General features: G+C 56.0%; 3 protein-coding genes across 4 annotated transcripts; all 3 read left to right on the top strand.

Moving 5' to 3' along the window:
* The first annotated feature begins 1,065 nt into the window (after window positions 1–1,065).
* On the top strand, window positions 1,066–4,101 carry HOXA7 (homeobox A7). The gene is made up of 2 exons (XM_060632777.3): window positions 1,066–1,587; window positions 2,555–4,101. Exons 1-2 carry the CDS (start codon window positions 1,209–1,211, stop codon window positions 2,887–2,889), a joined length of 714 nt encoding a protein of 237 aa, XP_060488760.2. The 5' UTR covers window positions 1,066–1,208; the 3' UTR covers window positions 2,890–4,101.
* Window positions 4,102–5,391: 1,290 nt separating this feature from the next.
* Window positions 5,392–12,191, top strand: HOXA6 (homeobox A6). 2 transcript variants are annotated; one of them, XM_060632775.3, is made up of 3 exons: window positions 5,392–7,469; window positions 10,248–10,509; window positions 11,932–12,191. In XM_060632775.3, exons 1-3 carry the CDS (start codon window positions 7,230–7,232, stop codon window positions 12,189–12,191), a joined length of 762 nt encoding a protein of 253 aa, XP_060488758.1. In that variant the 5' UTR covers window positions 5,392–7,229. The 2 variants fall into 2 exon arrangements, with proteins under 2 accessions (XP_060488758.1, XP_060488759.1); XM_060632776.3 differs by lacking the exon at window positions 5,392–7,469 and having other exon boundaries at window positions 7,597–10,509.
* A 20-nt stretch (window positions 12,192–12,211) lies between these two features.
* HOXA5 (homeobox A5) lies at window positions 12,212–16,794 on the top strand. The gene is made up of 2 exons (XM_060632769.3): window positions 12,212–14,780; window positions 15,767–16,794. The coding sequence occupies exons 1-2, from the start codon at window positions 13,886–13,888 to the stop codon at window positions 16,015–16,017; spliced, it is 1,146 nt and encodes a 381-aa protein (XP_060488752.1). The 5' UTR covers window positions 12,212–13,885; the 3' UTR covers window positions 16,018–16,794.
* Window positions 16,795–17,443: the final 649 nt, after the last annotated feature.

Here is a 17,443-nt window from a genome sequence, read left to right as displayed (position 1 = left end):
TATTTGTTTTGGTGGTCTCCAAAAGAAATGGAAATCCAGAGTGGGCTGAAGTCCCCAGGCACCTGGACCCCCTCTCTCCTTTCCAAACTGGCTCTACAGTATGTATTGCTTGTTCCCAGGCACTCAAGCCCTTGAGGAGCTGGCAGAGGCCCATGGGTGGCCCCTGTGACGTCTTCCAGAACAGTCCCAGCGCTAGGAGTACCTGGAAAGGTGTGGGGCCCAAGGTTCCTCCAACCTTGGGGAAAGAGACTTGGTTCCCCTTGAACCAGGGGGAACCAGAGGTTGCAGGGAGGACAAAAGAGTAACCAGCTGTTTCTTAAGCTGCCAGAGACCAGCCAGGTGCCCCGGAGCGAATGCACGTACCCTGCCAGGACAGCGGTGTCCAGAAGGAGGGAGGGGAACCCCATGTTAATAAATCTGTTGGCAAATGAGGCTCATCAATAGATAAATATTTCACTGCTTCCTTTAAGGCGGATAAACAGTGTGCTGCCGATTAAGGAAAGGAAGCTGGGAGACGTTGACTTTATTCGAACCACATGGTTCCAGCTTGCGGTGGCGTTCTCACTGCAGCTGGAAGCGACACTGCGCCGGCCCCATCTGGATCAGAGTCTAAGCCGGCCTATCGCCCAGTGGACCTGGGCGTGGGGGGCGGGTCGGGGGACGCGGGCAAAGAACCCATCTGCCCAGAGCTGAGACTTGCCCATGGGCTGCTGTAGGGCGGGCGGGTGCGCACTGCGCAGAGACCCTCCCTAGGCTGGGTCAGTGGACAGGACGGGGGTAGGGAGGGCCCGAAGGCTTGGTCCAGAGTTCAGTGATAGGCAAAAAGGAGGCTGTGCTGGGCCGACCCCGCGCGGCCTCTGCAGACTAGGCGTCCAGGTTGTGGTGGACTGAGCGCTCGCACGGAGCCTCGGGGTCCCTTTCCCGCGGGACGCGCCAGGCGGGCCAGGCGCGGGCAGATTCGTTGACCACATATTTGAGCCTCTTCCCCTTCCATTCTAGGCTGCCGCTGGCCCCGCGGAGCGAGACCACCTGTGAGGGCTGCTGAGATTGGCGGAGGCGGTCATGTGGGCGGTCACGTGCTGCGGCGAGCTCGGTCCAAAAGAAAATGGGGTTTGGTGTAAATCTGGGGGTGTAATGTTATCATATATCACGCTACCTCGTAAAACCGACACTGAAAGCTGCCGGACAACAAATCACAGGTCAAAATTATGAGTTCTTCGTATTATGTGAACGCGCTTTTTAGCAAATATACGGCGGGGGCTTCTCTGTTCCAAAATGCCGAGCCGACTTCTTGCTCCTTTGCGCCCAACTCGCAGAGAAGCGGCTACGGGGCCGGCGCCGGCGCCTTCGCTTCGACCGTACCGGGCTTGTACAATGTCAACAGCCCCCTCTATCAGAGCCCCTTCGCGTCCGGCTACGGCCTGGGCGCCGACGCCTACGGCAACCTGCCCTGCGCCTCCTACGACCAAAACATCCCCGGGCTCTGCAGTGACCTCGCCAAAGGCGCTTGCGACAAGGCGGACGAAGGCGCGCTGCACGGCCCGGCTGAGGCCAATTTCCGCATCTACCCCTGGATGCGGTCTTCAGGTAGGCGCAGCAGCTAGGCGGGCCGGGTGGGTGGGCGGACGGACAGGCAGAAGGGAGCGCGGGGCTGGGGAGCGCGGAGAGCCGAGAGAGGCGACTGGGAGCCGGCGGCCCCGTGACTCCTGGCGGCGCTGCCTTTCTGGTTTTAATTAGAGTCGAGGCGCCATAGCGTGGAGAGCCCGTAGCATTGTATGTAAATGAGGCTCATAAAACTTTTTATGACCCAATTAATGGGTTCGATCCTCGTAAATTTATTTAACTCCATTTGCCTTGGAATTTTAACATTTTGCTCGCTATTCTCTCTTTCTCTCTCCCTTTCTTCTCTCCCTCCCTCCTCTTTTTCCTTTCAGCCTGGCTTTTCTTTCTCAAAAGCAGGAAAAGCCAAACCCTTCATCTGGGCCCCTCTAACGCCCCAGTGCCAGGGGCCATTTAAAGGCGGGGTGGGGAACCAGAGCGGAGACAGGGGGTCGGAGTGCCCTAGGAAGTTCCGGGGATGGGGGGCGCGGTCTTCTAGGGAGGAAAGGCGCCCCTGGAGAGCGGACCGCCCGATGGTCACCCACTTGCCTAGCAAGAGGCGGGGGGGGGGAAGCGGTCCAGCTCTCCTTTGAATGGCAAAAGCGCAGCGTCTCCCACTTGCCCACACTCTATATTTACAATTTCCCTTTGTCAGGGGGAAGCAGGACATTGTGGAAGCCTAGCCGGCTGGAAAGGGCGGTTGTAAAGTTGGGATTCTGCGCCTTGCCTCCTCACAGAGCTGCCTGCGCGTCTGGCACCGCAGTTGGGGTCTTCCGCTAACACTCCCGCTCCTCCCCCAGCTCCGTTCCGGGGCGCGGGCGGAGGGGGACGCGCGCCCGGGCTAGCGCTGGGAGAAAGGTGCAGGCTCTGGGATAGCGGTCTGGCTAATGCACTGTCTTGTGTCTGTGTTGGCTAAACTGTCCGTGTGTCCGTGTGTCCACATGTCTGCTTCCAGGGCCCGACAGGAAGCGGGGCCGCCAGACCTACACGCGCTACCAGACGCTGGAGCTGGAGAAGGAGTTCCACTTCAACCGCTACCTGACGCGGCGCCGCCGCATCGAGATCGCCCATGCGCTCTGCCTCACCGAGCGCCAGATCAAGATCTGGTTCCAGAACCGCCGCATGAAGTGGAAGAAAGAGCATAAAGATGAGGGTCCGGCCGCCGCAGCCCCCGAGGGCGCAGTGCCCGCCGCCGCCGCCGCCGCCGCCGCCACCACCGCCGCCGCCACGGACAAGGCCGACGATGAGGACGAAGACGACGAAGAGGAAGACGACGAGGAAGAGGAATGAGGGGCCGAGTAGGGGCCCTGGCTGCACCAGACAGTCGGGAAAGCGTCTTTAGAGACTCACTGAATTTATTTACAAAAGTGGAAAAAATAAAAAGAAAACGTGAAAAACAAAAACAAAAACAAAAACAATCCCCAACCTGCACCCATCTACCCCATTACCTATCCCAGCTCCCACCTTTTCTGGACTAAGCAGCCGCCTAGACTGGGTCCCCTTGGGGATCCCTCTGTCCCAAGGACTCCCAGCAGACACTCTCCCTACCCCGGCCGCCCAGTTCTGCACTGGCACGGCTAAAATACTACCTAGCACAGGCCTCGGCCAGAGGCAACCCCAAACTACCTATGGGCCCAGTCCCCAGTAGGCCTCCACTCCCAGGAAGCCCAGACGCGTCCCAACACTGGCAGACACCCAGCACCTCCCCCATACCGACAAGGACCTGATTTTCTCAGTACTACCTACTCACCCCAAACTACCTATTTTGTGCTCACTGGCTCGCCTGCTACCTAGTACCGGCCCCTTCCCCGGGCCAGACCCCTCTTGCTTCTGCCCAGCAGCCTTTGGGGTCCCTGAGGCTGCACTGAGAAGACGCTGGGGTCCGGGGACCAGGGTATTGGCTTCTATTTAAATTGAAAAATAATATATTTATTCCAAAGCATTCTAAGTGCTGCAACCTAGAATCCCTCCATCTCTGGTCTGGGCACCCCAAGTTCAGGCCCTTTACTCCCACTTCTGGAGGGGAGCACTCCCAAGCTAGCTGCAGACCTCTGGGTTAGCTTTGCTTAGTAGGACTGCAGAGATGCTCCCAGCCTCCTGCACCTCCCCTGGCCCCATGTCCTACTGTCCAGCCATGTTGAATATGTACACCCTGACTTTTCCTACGATAGCAAATATTGTATATTTGAACAAGTTTTTTTTTTTTTTTTTTGTCATTTATATAGTCTTGGAGGTCATTTGTAAGGCAATGTCTTGACTCGGGAAGGATGTGTTAATGGGGTGACTTTGTAGCATGGTGTGTTGTCTTGAGCTAACTTTATAGCTGGTGGGGAGGGCTAATGCCCTTCTCAATGCCCTTCATCTCTTGTGTTGTCCTGCGTCCCCCCTTGTCCCTTTAGGCTTTAGCTTGGGGTTCCAGGAATGGGAAGGCATGCTTCCTGTCTTGCCCAGCTAACCGTGTTTTATGTAACAGAAAAATAAAGATGCTTGGTGACAAAGAAACATGGACTGCTTTATCTAGGGGGGCCTGGGAAAGAGAGGTGACCATGGCTGGAGAGCAAGCCCTGGGTATGTCTGCATGCCCAAAGGGGTCTTGGGGAAGCAAAAATGGAAGGATGAATAACGTCCAGGTGTTGAGTGTCCATGGTTTGGTGTTTATGTGTGGCAGGTCCCTTTTTGTGTGGATTTGTATAGGTGCATGTGTACCTCTTTTGTATGTGCATTTTTATGTATGTGTGTATTACTACAGGAATCCATAATTTTATGTATTTCTGTGTCCATAATTGAGTGTGTGTGTTTCTGTGTGCCTATAATTGTACATATGCATTTCTCTGGAGATTTTTGTCTTGGTTTTGTGTGTGTGCACAAACATCTCCCGGATCTCTAGAAAACGGAATCTTCGGTAGATACATTGTATTCTATGAATCTCTCTAAAAACCCATAAATTCCGTGAGCAAATCCAAAATCCACCCTTTCCCCTACTGCTGTGGGGTGGGCTTGGGAAGGGGTATTACCCTGCCAATGATCCTGAATTTTCCATGAACCCAGCCCCATGCTAGGAGGTGGGATTCAGGCCCTTTGACGCAGCCCCCCTCCCACCCTGCATTCAGGCAAAGCAAGGGCGCCTGGGCACAGCACTGCAACTGAGGGGTAGAGGAAGAGGCAGGGACCGCAGACCCCCTGGCTGCGGAGCCTTGGCGGGGGCGTCCGGGTGCGGGGAAGGATGAGGGTCTGCGTAAGGGGCGAAGGGCGATGGGGACAGCGCAGAATAGCCTGAGCTCGGCGGGCGAAGACCTCGACTCCAGCCTCCTGCCTAGGTTGGGCCCGCTTCTTATTGCTCTTTTAATAAAATCCGGCCCAACTGGGTTTGTAAAACCTGCGTCCCCAAGTCGGGGCAGCCTCGGTGGTAAGATGGCGCCGGTGTAAGAGCTGCCTCCTCTTAGTGATGGGGAAAGGGTCATAAATCCGTTGTTGTTTATGAAAATTTACAACTTTGCAATACAACTTTATGAGTTGTTCGGCCCTTCCATTGGCCGCTGTCGGTCATGTGGATGGGAACCGTGAACATGAACTTTTTTATAATTTCCCTTGCGAGAATAGAGCCGCATTCTTTTGCTCCGCTCCGTCCTGCCTGCTTCGGAGCTCTGCCTTCCAGCCGGGCTTGGCTGCGCTTTGTCCGGCGATGGCGAGCGAGACGAGGCCCCGGCCCGGCCCGGCCCGGCCGCTCCCGCTGGAGGTGGGGCGCGTCCAGTTCCCGGCGCCGCGGCGGCCGCTTCGCAACTCGCAACCTGGCTAATTTCCTGCGTCCTCTGGCACCAGGAAGGAGGACAATTCGTCTCCCCGGCTGCCCAAGCGACAGCTGTCAGAGGGGCAGGAGCTTCTGGGAGCCGCCATCTGAAGGTGAGACATGTGGGGAGACAGGAGCAAAGGTGGTGAGATGGCAGCAGGCGCCGGCGGCGGTGGGAGAGGGCACTAGGGCGGCTTTGAAGAGGGGCATACTCACCCTCGCCCACACTCACCGTTCACACTTGCCCCCCTTCACACGTGCGCGCGCGCGCGCGCGCACACACACACACACACACATACACACACACTCTCCCTCTCTCCTCTCTCTTGCTCACCATGGCAGTGAATGCCAGCCTCCTTTCAGTGGCACAGCGCCCTGGCATGGGGCAGGAGCACTGAGGTCTCTCCCCTCTTCCCCAGCGACCTTGCCGAGCCCAAAAAGAAGTGGCCCTGCCCTCCGCGTTCCTTGCCAGTCTCCCGGGTTTGGATTTTTTTTTTTTTTTTCATTCATGACCCAGTTGGCTCGGTTGAATTTCCCAACAATTGAAGACAGTTCCCGACCTGGGGAGGTGGGAAGAGGTGAGGGCAAAGTGAATTAATCGACCTGCTTTTTATTAGTGTCAACACAGCACCTTCTATTCTGAGGGAATCGGTTTCTGGAGAGAAAGGTAGAATGAGGGGGAAAAAACAAACAAACAAAAACTTACTAATTCGGCCAGGTTCTTCTGCTGATTGCCTGCTTCCTTTCACGCGGTTTTCCGATGACAGATGTGTCTGAAGCGCGGGGAGAGGGACTAGGTGCGTGGGTGGAACTCTGTGTTGGAGGAGAGGATGGGGTTAATTGGCTGGGTGTTGCTTGGCGGGAAGTTTCGGTGCAGAGAATGTAGTGGTGTTATTGAGAGTGGCAGGGGCCCGCAGCTAAGGTTGAAAGAAGGACGCAAACCGCGTCTGGGCGATAGGGGGACCCCACCACCCCCACATCGGCGCAGCGGGCCGCCGACCGCGGGCCCCACTTTCCGCGAGCCGGGAGGGGACTGTGAAGCCGCCCGGGAGGCACGGAGGGTACCGTGGGCATTGACTTTATGTGGAGCGGTGGCACAGACCGTTGCTTGGCCTGGGTGCGCGTCGGCCAGATTTGCCCCGGGAGCTTCCTGGGACTGCGACCAGAAATGATCCTGAGGTTCTGGGCTCGAGTTCTGTTTGTTCTGTGGTTCTGGTCGTTGTTGTTGTTTTTCCACCTTAAGATAATACCTTGATGTGCATTCGAAAATTAAGAAGGGGCTGTAGATGTTTGGGACGTCCACCGGCGCTGTGGGTGCACTCAGGGCGGATAAAGCTGCGCGTTTGCGTCGCAGGGCCGCGGGCTGCCTGACTGCGGCTGCCGCGGGCAGATTATTTATTGCGACCGCGCTGGGCGCTCGCTGCTGCCACGCTGTGGCCGTCGCTGGGACCGACGCCAGCCGCAGCCCCGCGTCGTGCAGCCTGGCGCGACTGCTGCGCGGGCCCCTCAGAGATTCCCAAGCAGGCCGAGCAGAGGGGGGCAAGGGAGGACCTGAGGGGCGGCCTCCCAGGGTCTGTCGGGAACCTCCCCCGCCTTGGCCACCCCTGATAGGAGCTGGAAGCCCGACTAGACTCGGGTCCTCCCCCTACCCCCAGCGCCATGGAGACTGGTTGCACAGGCGGCCTGGCACGTTATGGCTGCTTCTGTCCAAACTGCGCGTCCCAAGGCGTCCCCGGGGCGCACGCTGGTTCGGGGAAGGCGCCCGCTTTGGGATTTTCAAATCGGAGAGACCATTCCTGGCCCGGAGGCCTGCAGGCCTGGCTGGCCCTGAGGAGGATTGGCTATGGCAAGGAAGGCGGGCTTTGGCGTCAGGCGAGGGCCTGTGACAGGCAGAGGCCGCACCTGTATGCTATGGGCTCTGGCCTGGGCTACAGATCCAGGCGGCCCGGGTGGCCCTCAAGGTCCCCCCCACACACCGGCGGGCCGCCCTCCAAGCTGGCGGAGGTCGAGTGGGCAGCCCAGAGAAAGGGCGGACTGTGGGGCCCTGCTCACCATCCAGTCCCCCTTGAAGAGCAGCTGGAAGGTAAGTAGACGTTCTCTGTGGCTTTGACCTAGAAAAGAGTGTCCTGATAGCCATTCTCACTATCCCAGGAGAGGCTCCCTCCAGCGTCTGGGGCTCCTATTCTTGCCTGAGTGTGTGTGTGTCTGTCTCTCTCTCTCTCTATATATATATATATGCACCTAAAGCTGGTTGGAGAAATAAATTGGGCCGTTGCCAACCTGATATGTACCAGCCTTGGCTAACACCTGGAGATTTCAATTTAATTTATTTTTTTCTGTCTCACTGCCTATAGAAGCTAGAAACACAATGGTTTTTGGCTCTTAGCTGAGAAATCAAATTCTGTCATTGTCTGGGGGTAATTATTAGATCAAGAATCTAAGTCAAACCATAACAAATAATAACAATAGTAGTCTACGTAGTCAACTGCCATCACTCCCAATGCTGTGTGAGACCGGGAGGTATGAAGCAGAAATTATAAATGTAAACATTTCTCAACATCTCCCAACAGTTATTTTTGTCTTATATAATAATAATTTGCTTGACGTCACTGTCATCTGATGGTCTTGTTTAGGAAACAATAACTCAAACATGATTTTCTTTGGACATAGCCTTAAAAAAAATAGTTCCCTTTAAAATTGTTTACTTGAGTTTTCATTTTCACCTATCGGGTCCATTCCCTGAAGAAATTCCAGGGAAATGTTACATTCTCTCTTCTCCTGCCAGGCCCTTTTTACATATGCAAAGGAGAAACTTTCCCAGCGTGGATTGATTGGGGCACAGGGAGAAGGCTTCTGGGTGTAGACCCCATCGTATGGGCAACAGCCACTTTCTAGGGTGCTTGCTAGGTTCTGTGGAGGCCACCCTTAGCCCAGTCCTTTCCCAGTTTTCTCCCTTTGAGGGAAGTGAGGGCAGGGGCAAAAAAAAAATCAAAAAGCAAGGAGGAGATTAAGGAAGTCGTTGTCAGATTCCAGGAGGGCATTGCCACCCCCAAGTCCTGAACCCCATCAGCCTGCATTCATCATAGTTTTACAGATCTTAGAAACATCCTCCGGAAATTCAACCAAATTGTATAAATAGTCTTTCTTCAGCCTCCACAGAATTGAGGATTTTAAAGCTAATTCAAGGGTTTTACAAGCCCAACAAATACAGTTGTAAAAATGCCATTGGAAAGATATCACGTTTTACAAAATGAGATTGATCCATGTGCTGTAAAAGTCAACTATCTCCAAGGCACACCTATCAAGCAAGGGCAGCCAGGGACACGCTTTTCACCTCCTGTCTGGGAAAGGCCAGGCCTGTGACAACGGCAAAAGCAATGCAGACAATTCCTGGAGCCCGTGAGGCAACTGTTCCCGGCACTGGGGCAACTGCAACCGGCAGGCCCCCAGCAGTCCCAGGAAAGGCAGGGGAGAGGGTACACCCCAGGAAAGTGCGGGCTGCCGGGCACCCCAGAAACCAAGCACATCAATTATCCCACAGCCTTTGGGACATCCCAGCTGCCCTCTATGCCTGGCTCGGCAGGGACCTTGGGATGCCGTGCCTCCAGAAAGAGGACAGATATTCCACATCTGGATCTGTCTCAGCTCTGAGCACTTCGGGTGTTGAGAGGACGAGTCCCAAGGGCTGGGTGAGGGGAGCAGGTTCCCCCATTTTGCTTCGAAGCTCAGTCTCCAGGCCACTCCCCTGTAGGTCCCTTTCTTGTTGAAACCAGTGGTTTCTGGCCTCTGGATTCCTGGGTTCAAAGGTGGTACGGGGACGCACAGCTTGTGGGGTGCTTTGAGGCCAGGCGGTCGCTGGCCATTGGAGGGGAGCCCGTCTGGACTCAAAGGAGACGTGTTGTATGTGGGCGGATGGGGCTGCCAGGGGAAGACGTTTAGCCGCGTCCTGGTCAGCTCGAGGTGAGCCTTCGGCTCCAGGCGGTAGCGAGGCCCAGGCCCTTGGTGGGAGTGGGAAGGAAAGAGGGAAGGGATGCACGGATTCCTAAGACGCAGGAGTGAGGAGCTGGGCGTGAAGGCCTGGTTTCTCAGGCCCCCTTCTTCAGTCCCGGAACCCGCACCCACGGGCGGGGGCGTGCAGAGGGAGGGGCACGCTCAGGGCCCTGCGGGGCGGGCAAGCCGGCCGGGAGCTAAGCCGTCGTGGTCGCCGCCCCTCCCGGCGCGGGGCTGTCAGGTTTCCTGTTTGGAAAGAAAAACCAGCAAAATCCGAAAAGGCAAGAAGGGGAGGAGGAGGGAGCGGGCCTGGCGGGGCCTTTGCGGCGGCCCGGACTCTAGTGCCCCTACCCCGGCCTGATTCGCACGCCCCTGCCCGGGCCGTGCCCGCCGCTGGCGTTCGGAAAGAGAGCCGGGCCGGCTGGCTGTGCGCGCCCATTAATCTGCCGGGCGGGCGGCGGGCGGGCGGGCTGGGGGCTGTTTGTAACTTTGCTGCCTCGGTCGCCGCGGTCCCCGGGGAGCGGGCTCCAGCGCTCGCTCCCATTGGCCGCCGCCGCGTCAGCTGGTGCGATTTGCTGCTGTCGCTTTTGGCGTTCGGCCATCCAGAAACAAACCAGTTCGATGACTACTAATAGTTATAGCCAGATGTACTAATACACAACAAATCACAGTCCTGCAGAGGGGCGCGCAAATGAGTTCCTATTTTGTGAATCCCACTTTCCCCGGGAGCCTGCCCAGCGGCCAGGACTCCTTCCTGGGCCAGCTGCCCCTCTACCCGGCTGGCTATGACGCGCTGAGGCCCTTCCCGGCCTCGTACGGGGCGTCGAGCCTCCCGGACAAGACGTACACCTCACCTTGTTTCTACCAACAGTCCAACTCGGTCCTGGCCTGCAACCGGGCGTCCTACGAGTACGGGGCCTCGTGTTTCTATTCTGATAAGGACCTCAGTGGCGCCTCGCCCTCAGGCAGTGGCAAGCAGAGGGGCCCCGGGGACTACCTGCACTTTTCTCCCGAGCAGCAGTACAAACCCGACAGCAGCAGCGTGCCGGGCAAAGCCCTCCATGACGAAGGCACCGACCGGAAGTACACGAGCCCTGTTTACCCCTGGATGCAGCGGATGAACTCCTGCGCGGGTAAGGCATTTCCCTGCAGCCCCCCCAAGAGAGTGGAGGGAGAGGGGGAAGGGGGCAGGGAAAGAAGGAAGGAAGGAGGAGACGGAAATTAGAAAGAGGAAATGGAGAGAAAGGAGGAAAGAATGAACAAAGTTTCTTTGGCTTTTTTAAGAGATTAAAGAAAAAGAAAGAAAAAAGAAAACTAACCCATTCCCACTGAGGCAATCAAGCTGTGGCAGAGTGAAAGCACGGCACTGGTGTCCATGTAAGGTGACACCCTAGGGGATCGAGAGGGGTCACTGCCACCCTATGTGAGACCCTGTGACAGGGGCAACCTGAACAGAGAGTGAGGCTGGAGGGGAGGGAGTGCCTGCCCACACTTCCCCCTGGAAACACCCTGCACAGATCCCCAAGTAGAAGATGGCCTTCTGCACCCATCACTGATCATTCCCCTTCACCCCCCAATCCCTCTCCTTTCTGCCCTTCAAAACCCCATGTAGTTAGAGGCTCTCACTTGGCCTCTTCCAGTGTCTCCCCAAAGCCTTGGAGGGCCACATCCCCAGCCTCAGGATTTTTTTTCCTCTTTCTCCTCCCTTCCCTCCTCCCCCTTCCACTCAACTGCTCACTCTTAGCCAACTTCTGCCTCCTTTTGAGGCCCTGCCTGAGTCTCACACACCCAGCCTGGGGGGAGCCCCCCAACCTTGGGTTCCTTTGGCACCAGAACAGATAGCCCATCACAGTCCTACATTTCCAGAAACCCCAGATGGCCCATAGCTCCATCCCTTTGCCTCTGGTTTCCAAAAACTCAACAGAGAATCCTAGGACAGAACCCAGTGCAGATTTTTAAGCTTCTAGTGTTTTGCTTTAAAAGCCTTGTGTTGTTTTGTTTTGTTTTGTTTTGTTTTGTTCCAAGGGAGCTCTGCATTTCGCAGAAGGGCCATACAATTTGGGGGCGTTTGCAAAGATTTGAGAGGGCTGACCAGTTTTCATTTTCCAAAAAAACATGTTGAGTCCTGACATGTCTGGCCACAGTAACACCTTCATAGAGATTCGTGTGTTAGTTCCGAGTGTCTACCCTACTCACAGGGCTCCACACCCATCACTTCCAGACACAAGCTCTGCACTCCCACAAAAACACGACCCAGGTACCCTGAATTAAGAATGCTCATTCTATTCCTTTTGCCTGTAATGGTTTTCTTGCAGAGCAGATTTTTCAAAAACAATAAGTTCTCACTTCAGGTTGTCTTAGGTGGAAAACATCTCACTTGGTATGAAATAATCTTCTCCCATCCTTCCCGCTTTCGGCCTTAGACACAGCGAAAGAGGCTGGAGTGGAGAGGGGTGGTTTCCAGCTTAGAGGCCAGGGGCGCGGGGCGCGGGTCTGACTGGTTCGGCGGCCGGGATCCTCCTGGCTCACTGGCGCCCGGCCATTTCTGCCCGCAGGTGCCGTGTATGGAAGTCACGGGCGCCGAGGCCGCCAGACCTACACGCGCTACCAGACGCTGGAGCTGGAGAAGGAGTTCCACTTCAACCGCTACCTGACGCGGCGCCGCCGCATTGAGATCGCCAACGCGCTCTGCCTCACCGAGCGCCAGATCAAGATCTGGTTCCAGAACCGCCGCATGAAGTGGAAAAAGGAAAATAAACTCATCAATTCCACACAGCCCAGCGGGGAGGACGCTGAGGCAAAGGCGGGCGAGTAGACGCCTGGGCAGGGACCAGGCCAGCACCGCAACCTCCCTCGGCTTTGCCCCCTTGCCTTCGCCTGCTCCCCAACTTTTCTCCCCCGCCTGCCCCCATCCGGGGGGCTTCTGCAGCTTCAGGGGAGCCGGGAGCTTTGCAAACGCCTGAGCATTTATTTCTCACACACACACAAAATCCCACACACAGCCAATCTCAGCGGTGGAGCGGGGCGCACTGCACACACAGTCCCGCTCTCCAAGGCTGCCCTAGCCGGCTTCGGATCCCAGGGCGCGCCCCGAATTCGTCCCCGGCTCTTGTGCTAGCGCCTTTGCGCGCCCCTGAGCTTGGGACGCGGGGTTGCTGGAGAGGAAAGAACCTGGGCCGAGCCCCTTTTGGTGCCTGGGCGTTTTCGCCTCGGTCCCTCGCCACCAAGTCCCGGAGGGCACCACCAAATCGACTCCGGCCACTGGAAAGAGGGGGCATAAAGGCTGGGGCCCCAGCACTTTGGTGGCATCCCAGGCCGCCCCTAGACAGGAAGAAGCGTGAGGAACAAAGGGGGCCCTGAGACAGCCTTGTCTCTCGGCCCCGCGCGCGACCGTCCGTGGAAGAGAAGCAGCCTCAGCTGAGCCGACCCAACCTGAGCGCGGGTGGAACTTTACAGCCCCGGGAGAGACTGGGCTCCCGAAGTCTCCAGCTCCGGATCCCGGATCCCCGCCTCCGACAGTGCCTGCGCAGCCACCAGAGAGTAGCTTTCAGGACCTAAGGAGGGGGCCCAGGGCCATGGGAACGGCAAGAGTCCTGGTTTCCAAATGTGCCAGGGGTGCCTGCGACTCTCAGCCTCCAGCGGGAAGTACCCTCCATGCCTTTCGGCTACATTCGTGATTCACTTTCGTCTTTCAGGACCCAGGAAAATAACTACGAAGATCCTAGGCACTAACACGAAATGCTTCCATTAGCACCCTCATTTTACTCCTGGAGATCTAAGCAAGACCCTAATAACTCGGCCCACGGATTCCCAGCCCCCAAACAGCTTCTGTGGCTGCGGGGAGCCTGGGCCCACTCGCTGGGTTCACCGAGAACCCTCCGAATTGGGGCCCGGCTGGCTGGAGGAAAGGGACCTGGTGGTGAAGATTCTCCAGGCTGGATACTTAAAGCAAATCAAATAGCGAACTAATGACACGAAAACCATATTTGCACGAAAGAAAAATCGACTCCGGTTATAAAAGTGTATGGAATTTGACCTCGCCTCGGAGAAACACTACACAAAAGCTATCTTTAATAGACGCCTGTCATTTAAGAGCGGCAGGGACACTGTCCCTCATGCACTCACAAAAAAAACAGAGCCGTAATTGTAGCTGCTGCTGCGGGCAGGATTTATTTCTCCAATTGGCTAAATGGCCTCCCCCCTTCCCCGAAGGTGATATCTGTATTTTCAAATTTCAGAGCTGCCGGCACGACGGGCAAAACCGACCCCAACCTCAACACAAAAATAAGAGGGGCTGCACAGCGGGGAAATAAAGTTGTTGTAAATAAAATCCAAGTCACCGTGTCCCCCCAATCCTCTGCATCCTCGCCGGGCGCGCGATCGGCAGCTGACGGCCTCACAATTGGTACATCCTAATGGAACTGCGAGGGAAATGCAATAATTTTGCCATAATGGGCTGTAACCTCAATTCGACCCCGGCCCTTGCAGCCCTCGGTCGGAAGCGGAGCGATGCGCCCTGCCTCCAGCGGGTGGCGCTCGAGTCCGACTGAACGGCGGCGGCGGGTGGCGGGCACGCGCCTGGGGCGCGCGCGCCACCCCTCTTGCCTCCACCCAACTCCCCCATTAGTGCACGAGTTTACCTCTAGAGGTCATCAGGCAGGATTTACGACTGGACAACAAAAGCACGTGATTCGAAGTCGTACCCCATATTTGGGTGCCTACGTAGGAGGGAACCAAGTACATGTCCCAGTCATTTCCATAATTCATCATAAATTGTGCAAGGGTGCTATAGACGCACAAACGACCGCGAGCCACAAATCAAGCACACATATCAAAAAACAAATGAGCTCTTATTTTGTAAACTCATTTTGCGGTCGCTATCCAAATGGCCCGGACTACCAGTTGCATAATTATGGAGATCATAGTTCCGTGAGCGAGCAATTCAGGGACTCGGCGAGCATGCACTCCGGCAGGTACGGCTACGGCTACAATGGCATGGATCTCAGCGTCGGCCGCTCCGGCTCCGGCCACTTTGGCTCCGGGGAGCGCGCCCGCAGCTACGCGGCCGGCGCCAGCGCGGCGCCTGCCGAGCCCAGGTACAGCCAGCCGGCCACGTCCACGCACTCGCCTCCGCCCGACCCGCTGCCCTGCTCCGCCGTGGCCCCCTCGCCCGGCAGCGACAGCCACCACGGCGGGAAAAACTCCCTGGGCAACTCCAGCGGCGCCTCGGCCAACGCCGGCAGCACCCACATCAGCAGCAGAGAGGGGGTTGGCACGGCGTCCGGAGCCGAGGAGGACGCCCCCGCCAGCAGCGAGCAGGCGAGCGCGCAGAGCGAGCCGAGCCCGGCGCCGCCCGCCCAACCCCAGATCTACCCCTGGATGCGCAAGCTGCACATAAGTCATGGTAAAGCCAGCCTTTTTCTAAATCCACGCGGCCGCGGGGGCGCGGCTTTCGGTCCCCCCTCTCTCCTTTACCGCCCTCTCTCCCCATCTCTCTCCTGGTCTCGCCTCTCCCAGCCCTGTGGAGTCTCTCCCCGCCGTTCTCCTTCCCCTGCTTCCCTCCTTTCACCTTCTCTTCTCTGCAGCGCCCAGCGCTCGCAAATGGGGAGGGGGGTGGTGGAGAAGGGCCGCTGGCCAAGCAAGTTTAGACGGTGCAACGGGGGGGGGAAAGGAAAAATGCCATATCGAACCCCAGCGCCTCGGAACGCGCTCCCGGGTCAAGCCAGCCGAGCAGGGCGCAGAGAGGTAGAGGATGGCAGTAGGGGCCGTGAATCGGGCTTGTCAGGACGGATAATTTATGAGGAGGGCTACGCTGGGGAAACAGCGTTACTAATTAGAGTCCCCGAAAAGGGGCTTGGGGGGGAATAATCGAGGCGAGAGCCGGCGGGATTCTGAAGTTTGGGAGCAGAAGGGACAGCAGGAAAGGGAAGAAAAAGAAAGCAGGCGCCCCAAGCGTGCAGGCTGGAACAGAAGGCGGCTCGCGGGGCTGGAACTTTAAGGGAGGGTGACCTGGAGGCCACTTGGACGCTCAGGAAAGGGCCTGGCTTCCGTGGGTTTCTGAGAGGTGGGCTGCCTGGGAGGGCTGTTCCCCGCCTCGGGGTGCCAGGGGCAGGGCCAGAGGGCAGGAGAGGGGTGAAGGCAAGCCGGGCGATCCTTCGGGACGCGGCTCCAGCCTCAGATGGGCCGATTGTTCCCAGAGTCCAAATTGTATTGTTTTCTCTCTAGAAAGGAAGAGGGAAGGAAATTCGGGAGGGGTGGGCGGGTGAGGAGAGAGGACTTGTTGAGCTTTTTCTCCCCTGTTCCTTGCTCAGGAACCCTGGCTCGTCCAGCTGACTTGGGTAACCAGGGGCTGAGGAGTTGGTGGCTAAATCGCTGACTTTTCTGTTGCAGACAACATAGGCGGCCCGGAAGGCAAAAGGGCCCGGACGGCCTACACGCGCTACCAGACCCTGGAGCTGGAGAAGGAGTTCCACTTCAACCGCTACCTGACCCGCCGAAGAAGGATTGAAATAGCACATGCTCTTTGCCTCTCCGAGAGACAAATTAAAATCTGGTTCCAAAACCGGAGAATGAAGTGGAAAAAAGATAATAAGCTGAAAAGCATGAGCATGGCGGCGGCGGGAGGGGCCTTCCGCCCCTGAGTATTTGAGCGTTTAAAGTACTGAGCAGTATTAGCGGATCCCGCGTAGTGTCAGTACTAAGGTGACTTTCTGAAACTCCCTTGTGTTCCTTCTGTGAAGAAGCCCTGTTCTTGTTGCCCTAATTCATCTTTTAATCATGAGCCTGTTTATTGCCATTATAGCGCCTGTATAAGTAGATCTGCTTTCTGTTCATCTCTTTGTCCTGAATGGCTTTGTCTTGAAAAAAAAAAATAGATGTTTTAACTTATTTATATGAAGCAAGCTGTGTTACTTGAAGTAACTATAACAAAAAAAAAGAGGAAAAAAAACACACAAAAAAGTCCCCCTTCAACCTCGTTTAGTGCCAATGTTGTGTTGCACTCCAGTTGTTTAACTGTGCATGTGAGTGGAAGTGTTCCTGTCTCAATAGCTCCAAGCTGTTAAAGATATTTTTATTCAAACTACCTATATTCCTTGTGTAATTAATGCTGTTGTAGAGGTGACTTGATGAGACACAACTTAACTTGTTTGACGTGTAGTGACTAGTGACTCTGTGACGAAAACTGTGACTCCAAGCGGTGTGTCCCTGCGTGCCTTTGTAGGACCCTTTGCACGAACTCTGGAAGTGGCTCTTATAAGCGCAGCTTCAGTGATGTATGTTTTTGTGAACAAAGTTACAAATATTGTCCGAGTCTGGCTGTTTAAGCAAACTGTGATCAGCTTTTTTTTTTTTTTTTTGTATTTGTTTTTAAGGAAAAAATACTGACTGGAAACAAAAAAATAAACTTTCTATTGTAAGTTCTCCTGGTCTGGTTTGTGCCAAATAGCAAGCGGCTCTTTCTGTTCTTCCGTCTGTCTGTCCAGTGCTGGAAGGCAGGGAGTCTGAGGCTACCTGAGCAGCCTGCCTGTGAAGGAGACCTCAGACCAACACCCTGACCCGCGACCTCCCTAACTGTGACCCATCAGAGTTCAGGGCAGAAGGTGGAGACGCGGTAGGTGGTTCTCAAGCCTGAGTCCGACCTGCCCATCTCTGAGGAAACCAAGTTAACTTGCTGGGTACAAAAAAGAGGAAGAGAGAGAAAGGAGCAAAGCACAGGGCTTTGTTAACAGCCCTCAGGGCCCACACTGATGCTGCCTCTTTCCTGAGGTCACATCCTAGGCCTCCACTTGCTGAAGAGGCTGCTGTGCCACATTGTGGCCCCCAAACCCTCTGCCTCTGACCCACCCAGGCACCCCTTCCCATTCCTCACCCTGAGCCCGGCTGGCTTCTTTTGCTACAATTAATTTGCTACAAATGGAAGGTACTTACCCCATCCTAGCTCGATTGGGAAACTCCTCAGGGCAGCTAAAGCGCAACTAGAGATTTGCACATTTACCGACTGCTTACACTGATGCCGTCTTTCCTTTTAAAAGTTATAAAACAGTAAACTTTATAAGCCCCAGTTCC

Source organism: Panthera onca, chromosome A2 (assembly GCF_046562875.1).
Source record: "Panthera onca isolate mPanOnc1 chromosome A2, mPanOnc1 haplotype 2, whole genome shotgun sequence".
Classification (NCBI taxonomy): domain Eukaryota; kingdom Metazoa; phylum Chordata; class Mammalia; order Carnivora; family Felidae; genus Panthera; species Panthera onca.
Note: the sequence above shows the minus strand (reverse complement) of the source record. Positions and strands in the feature narration are given on the sequence as shown.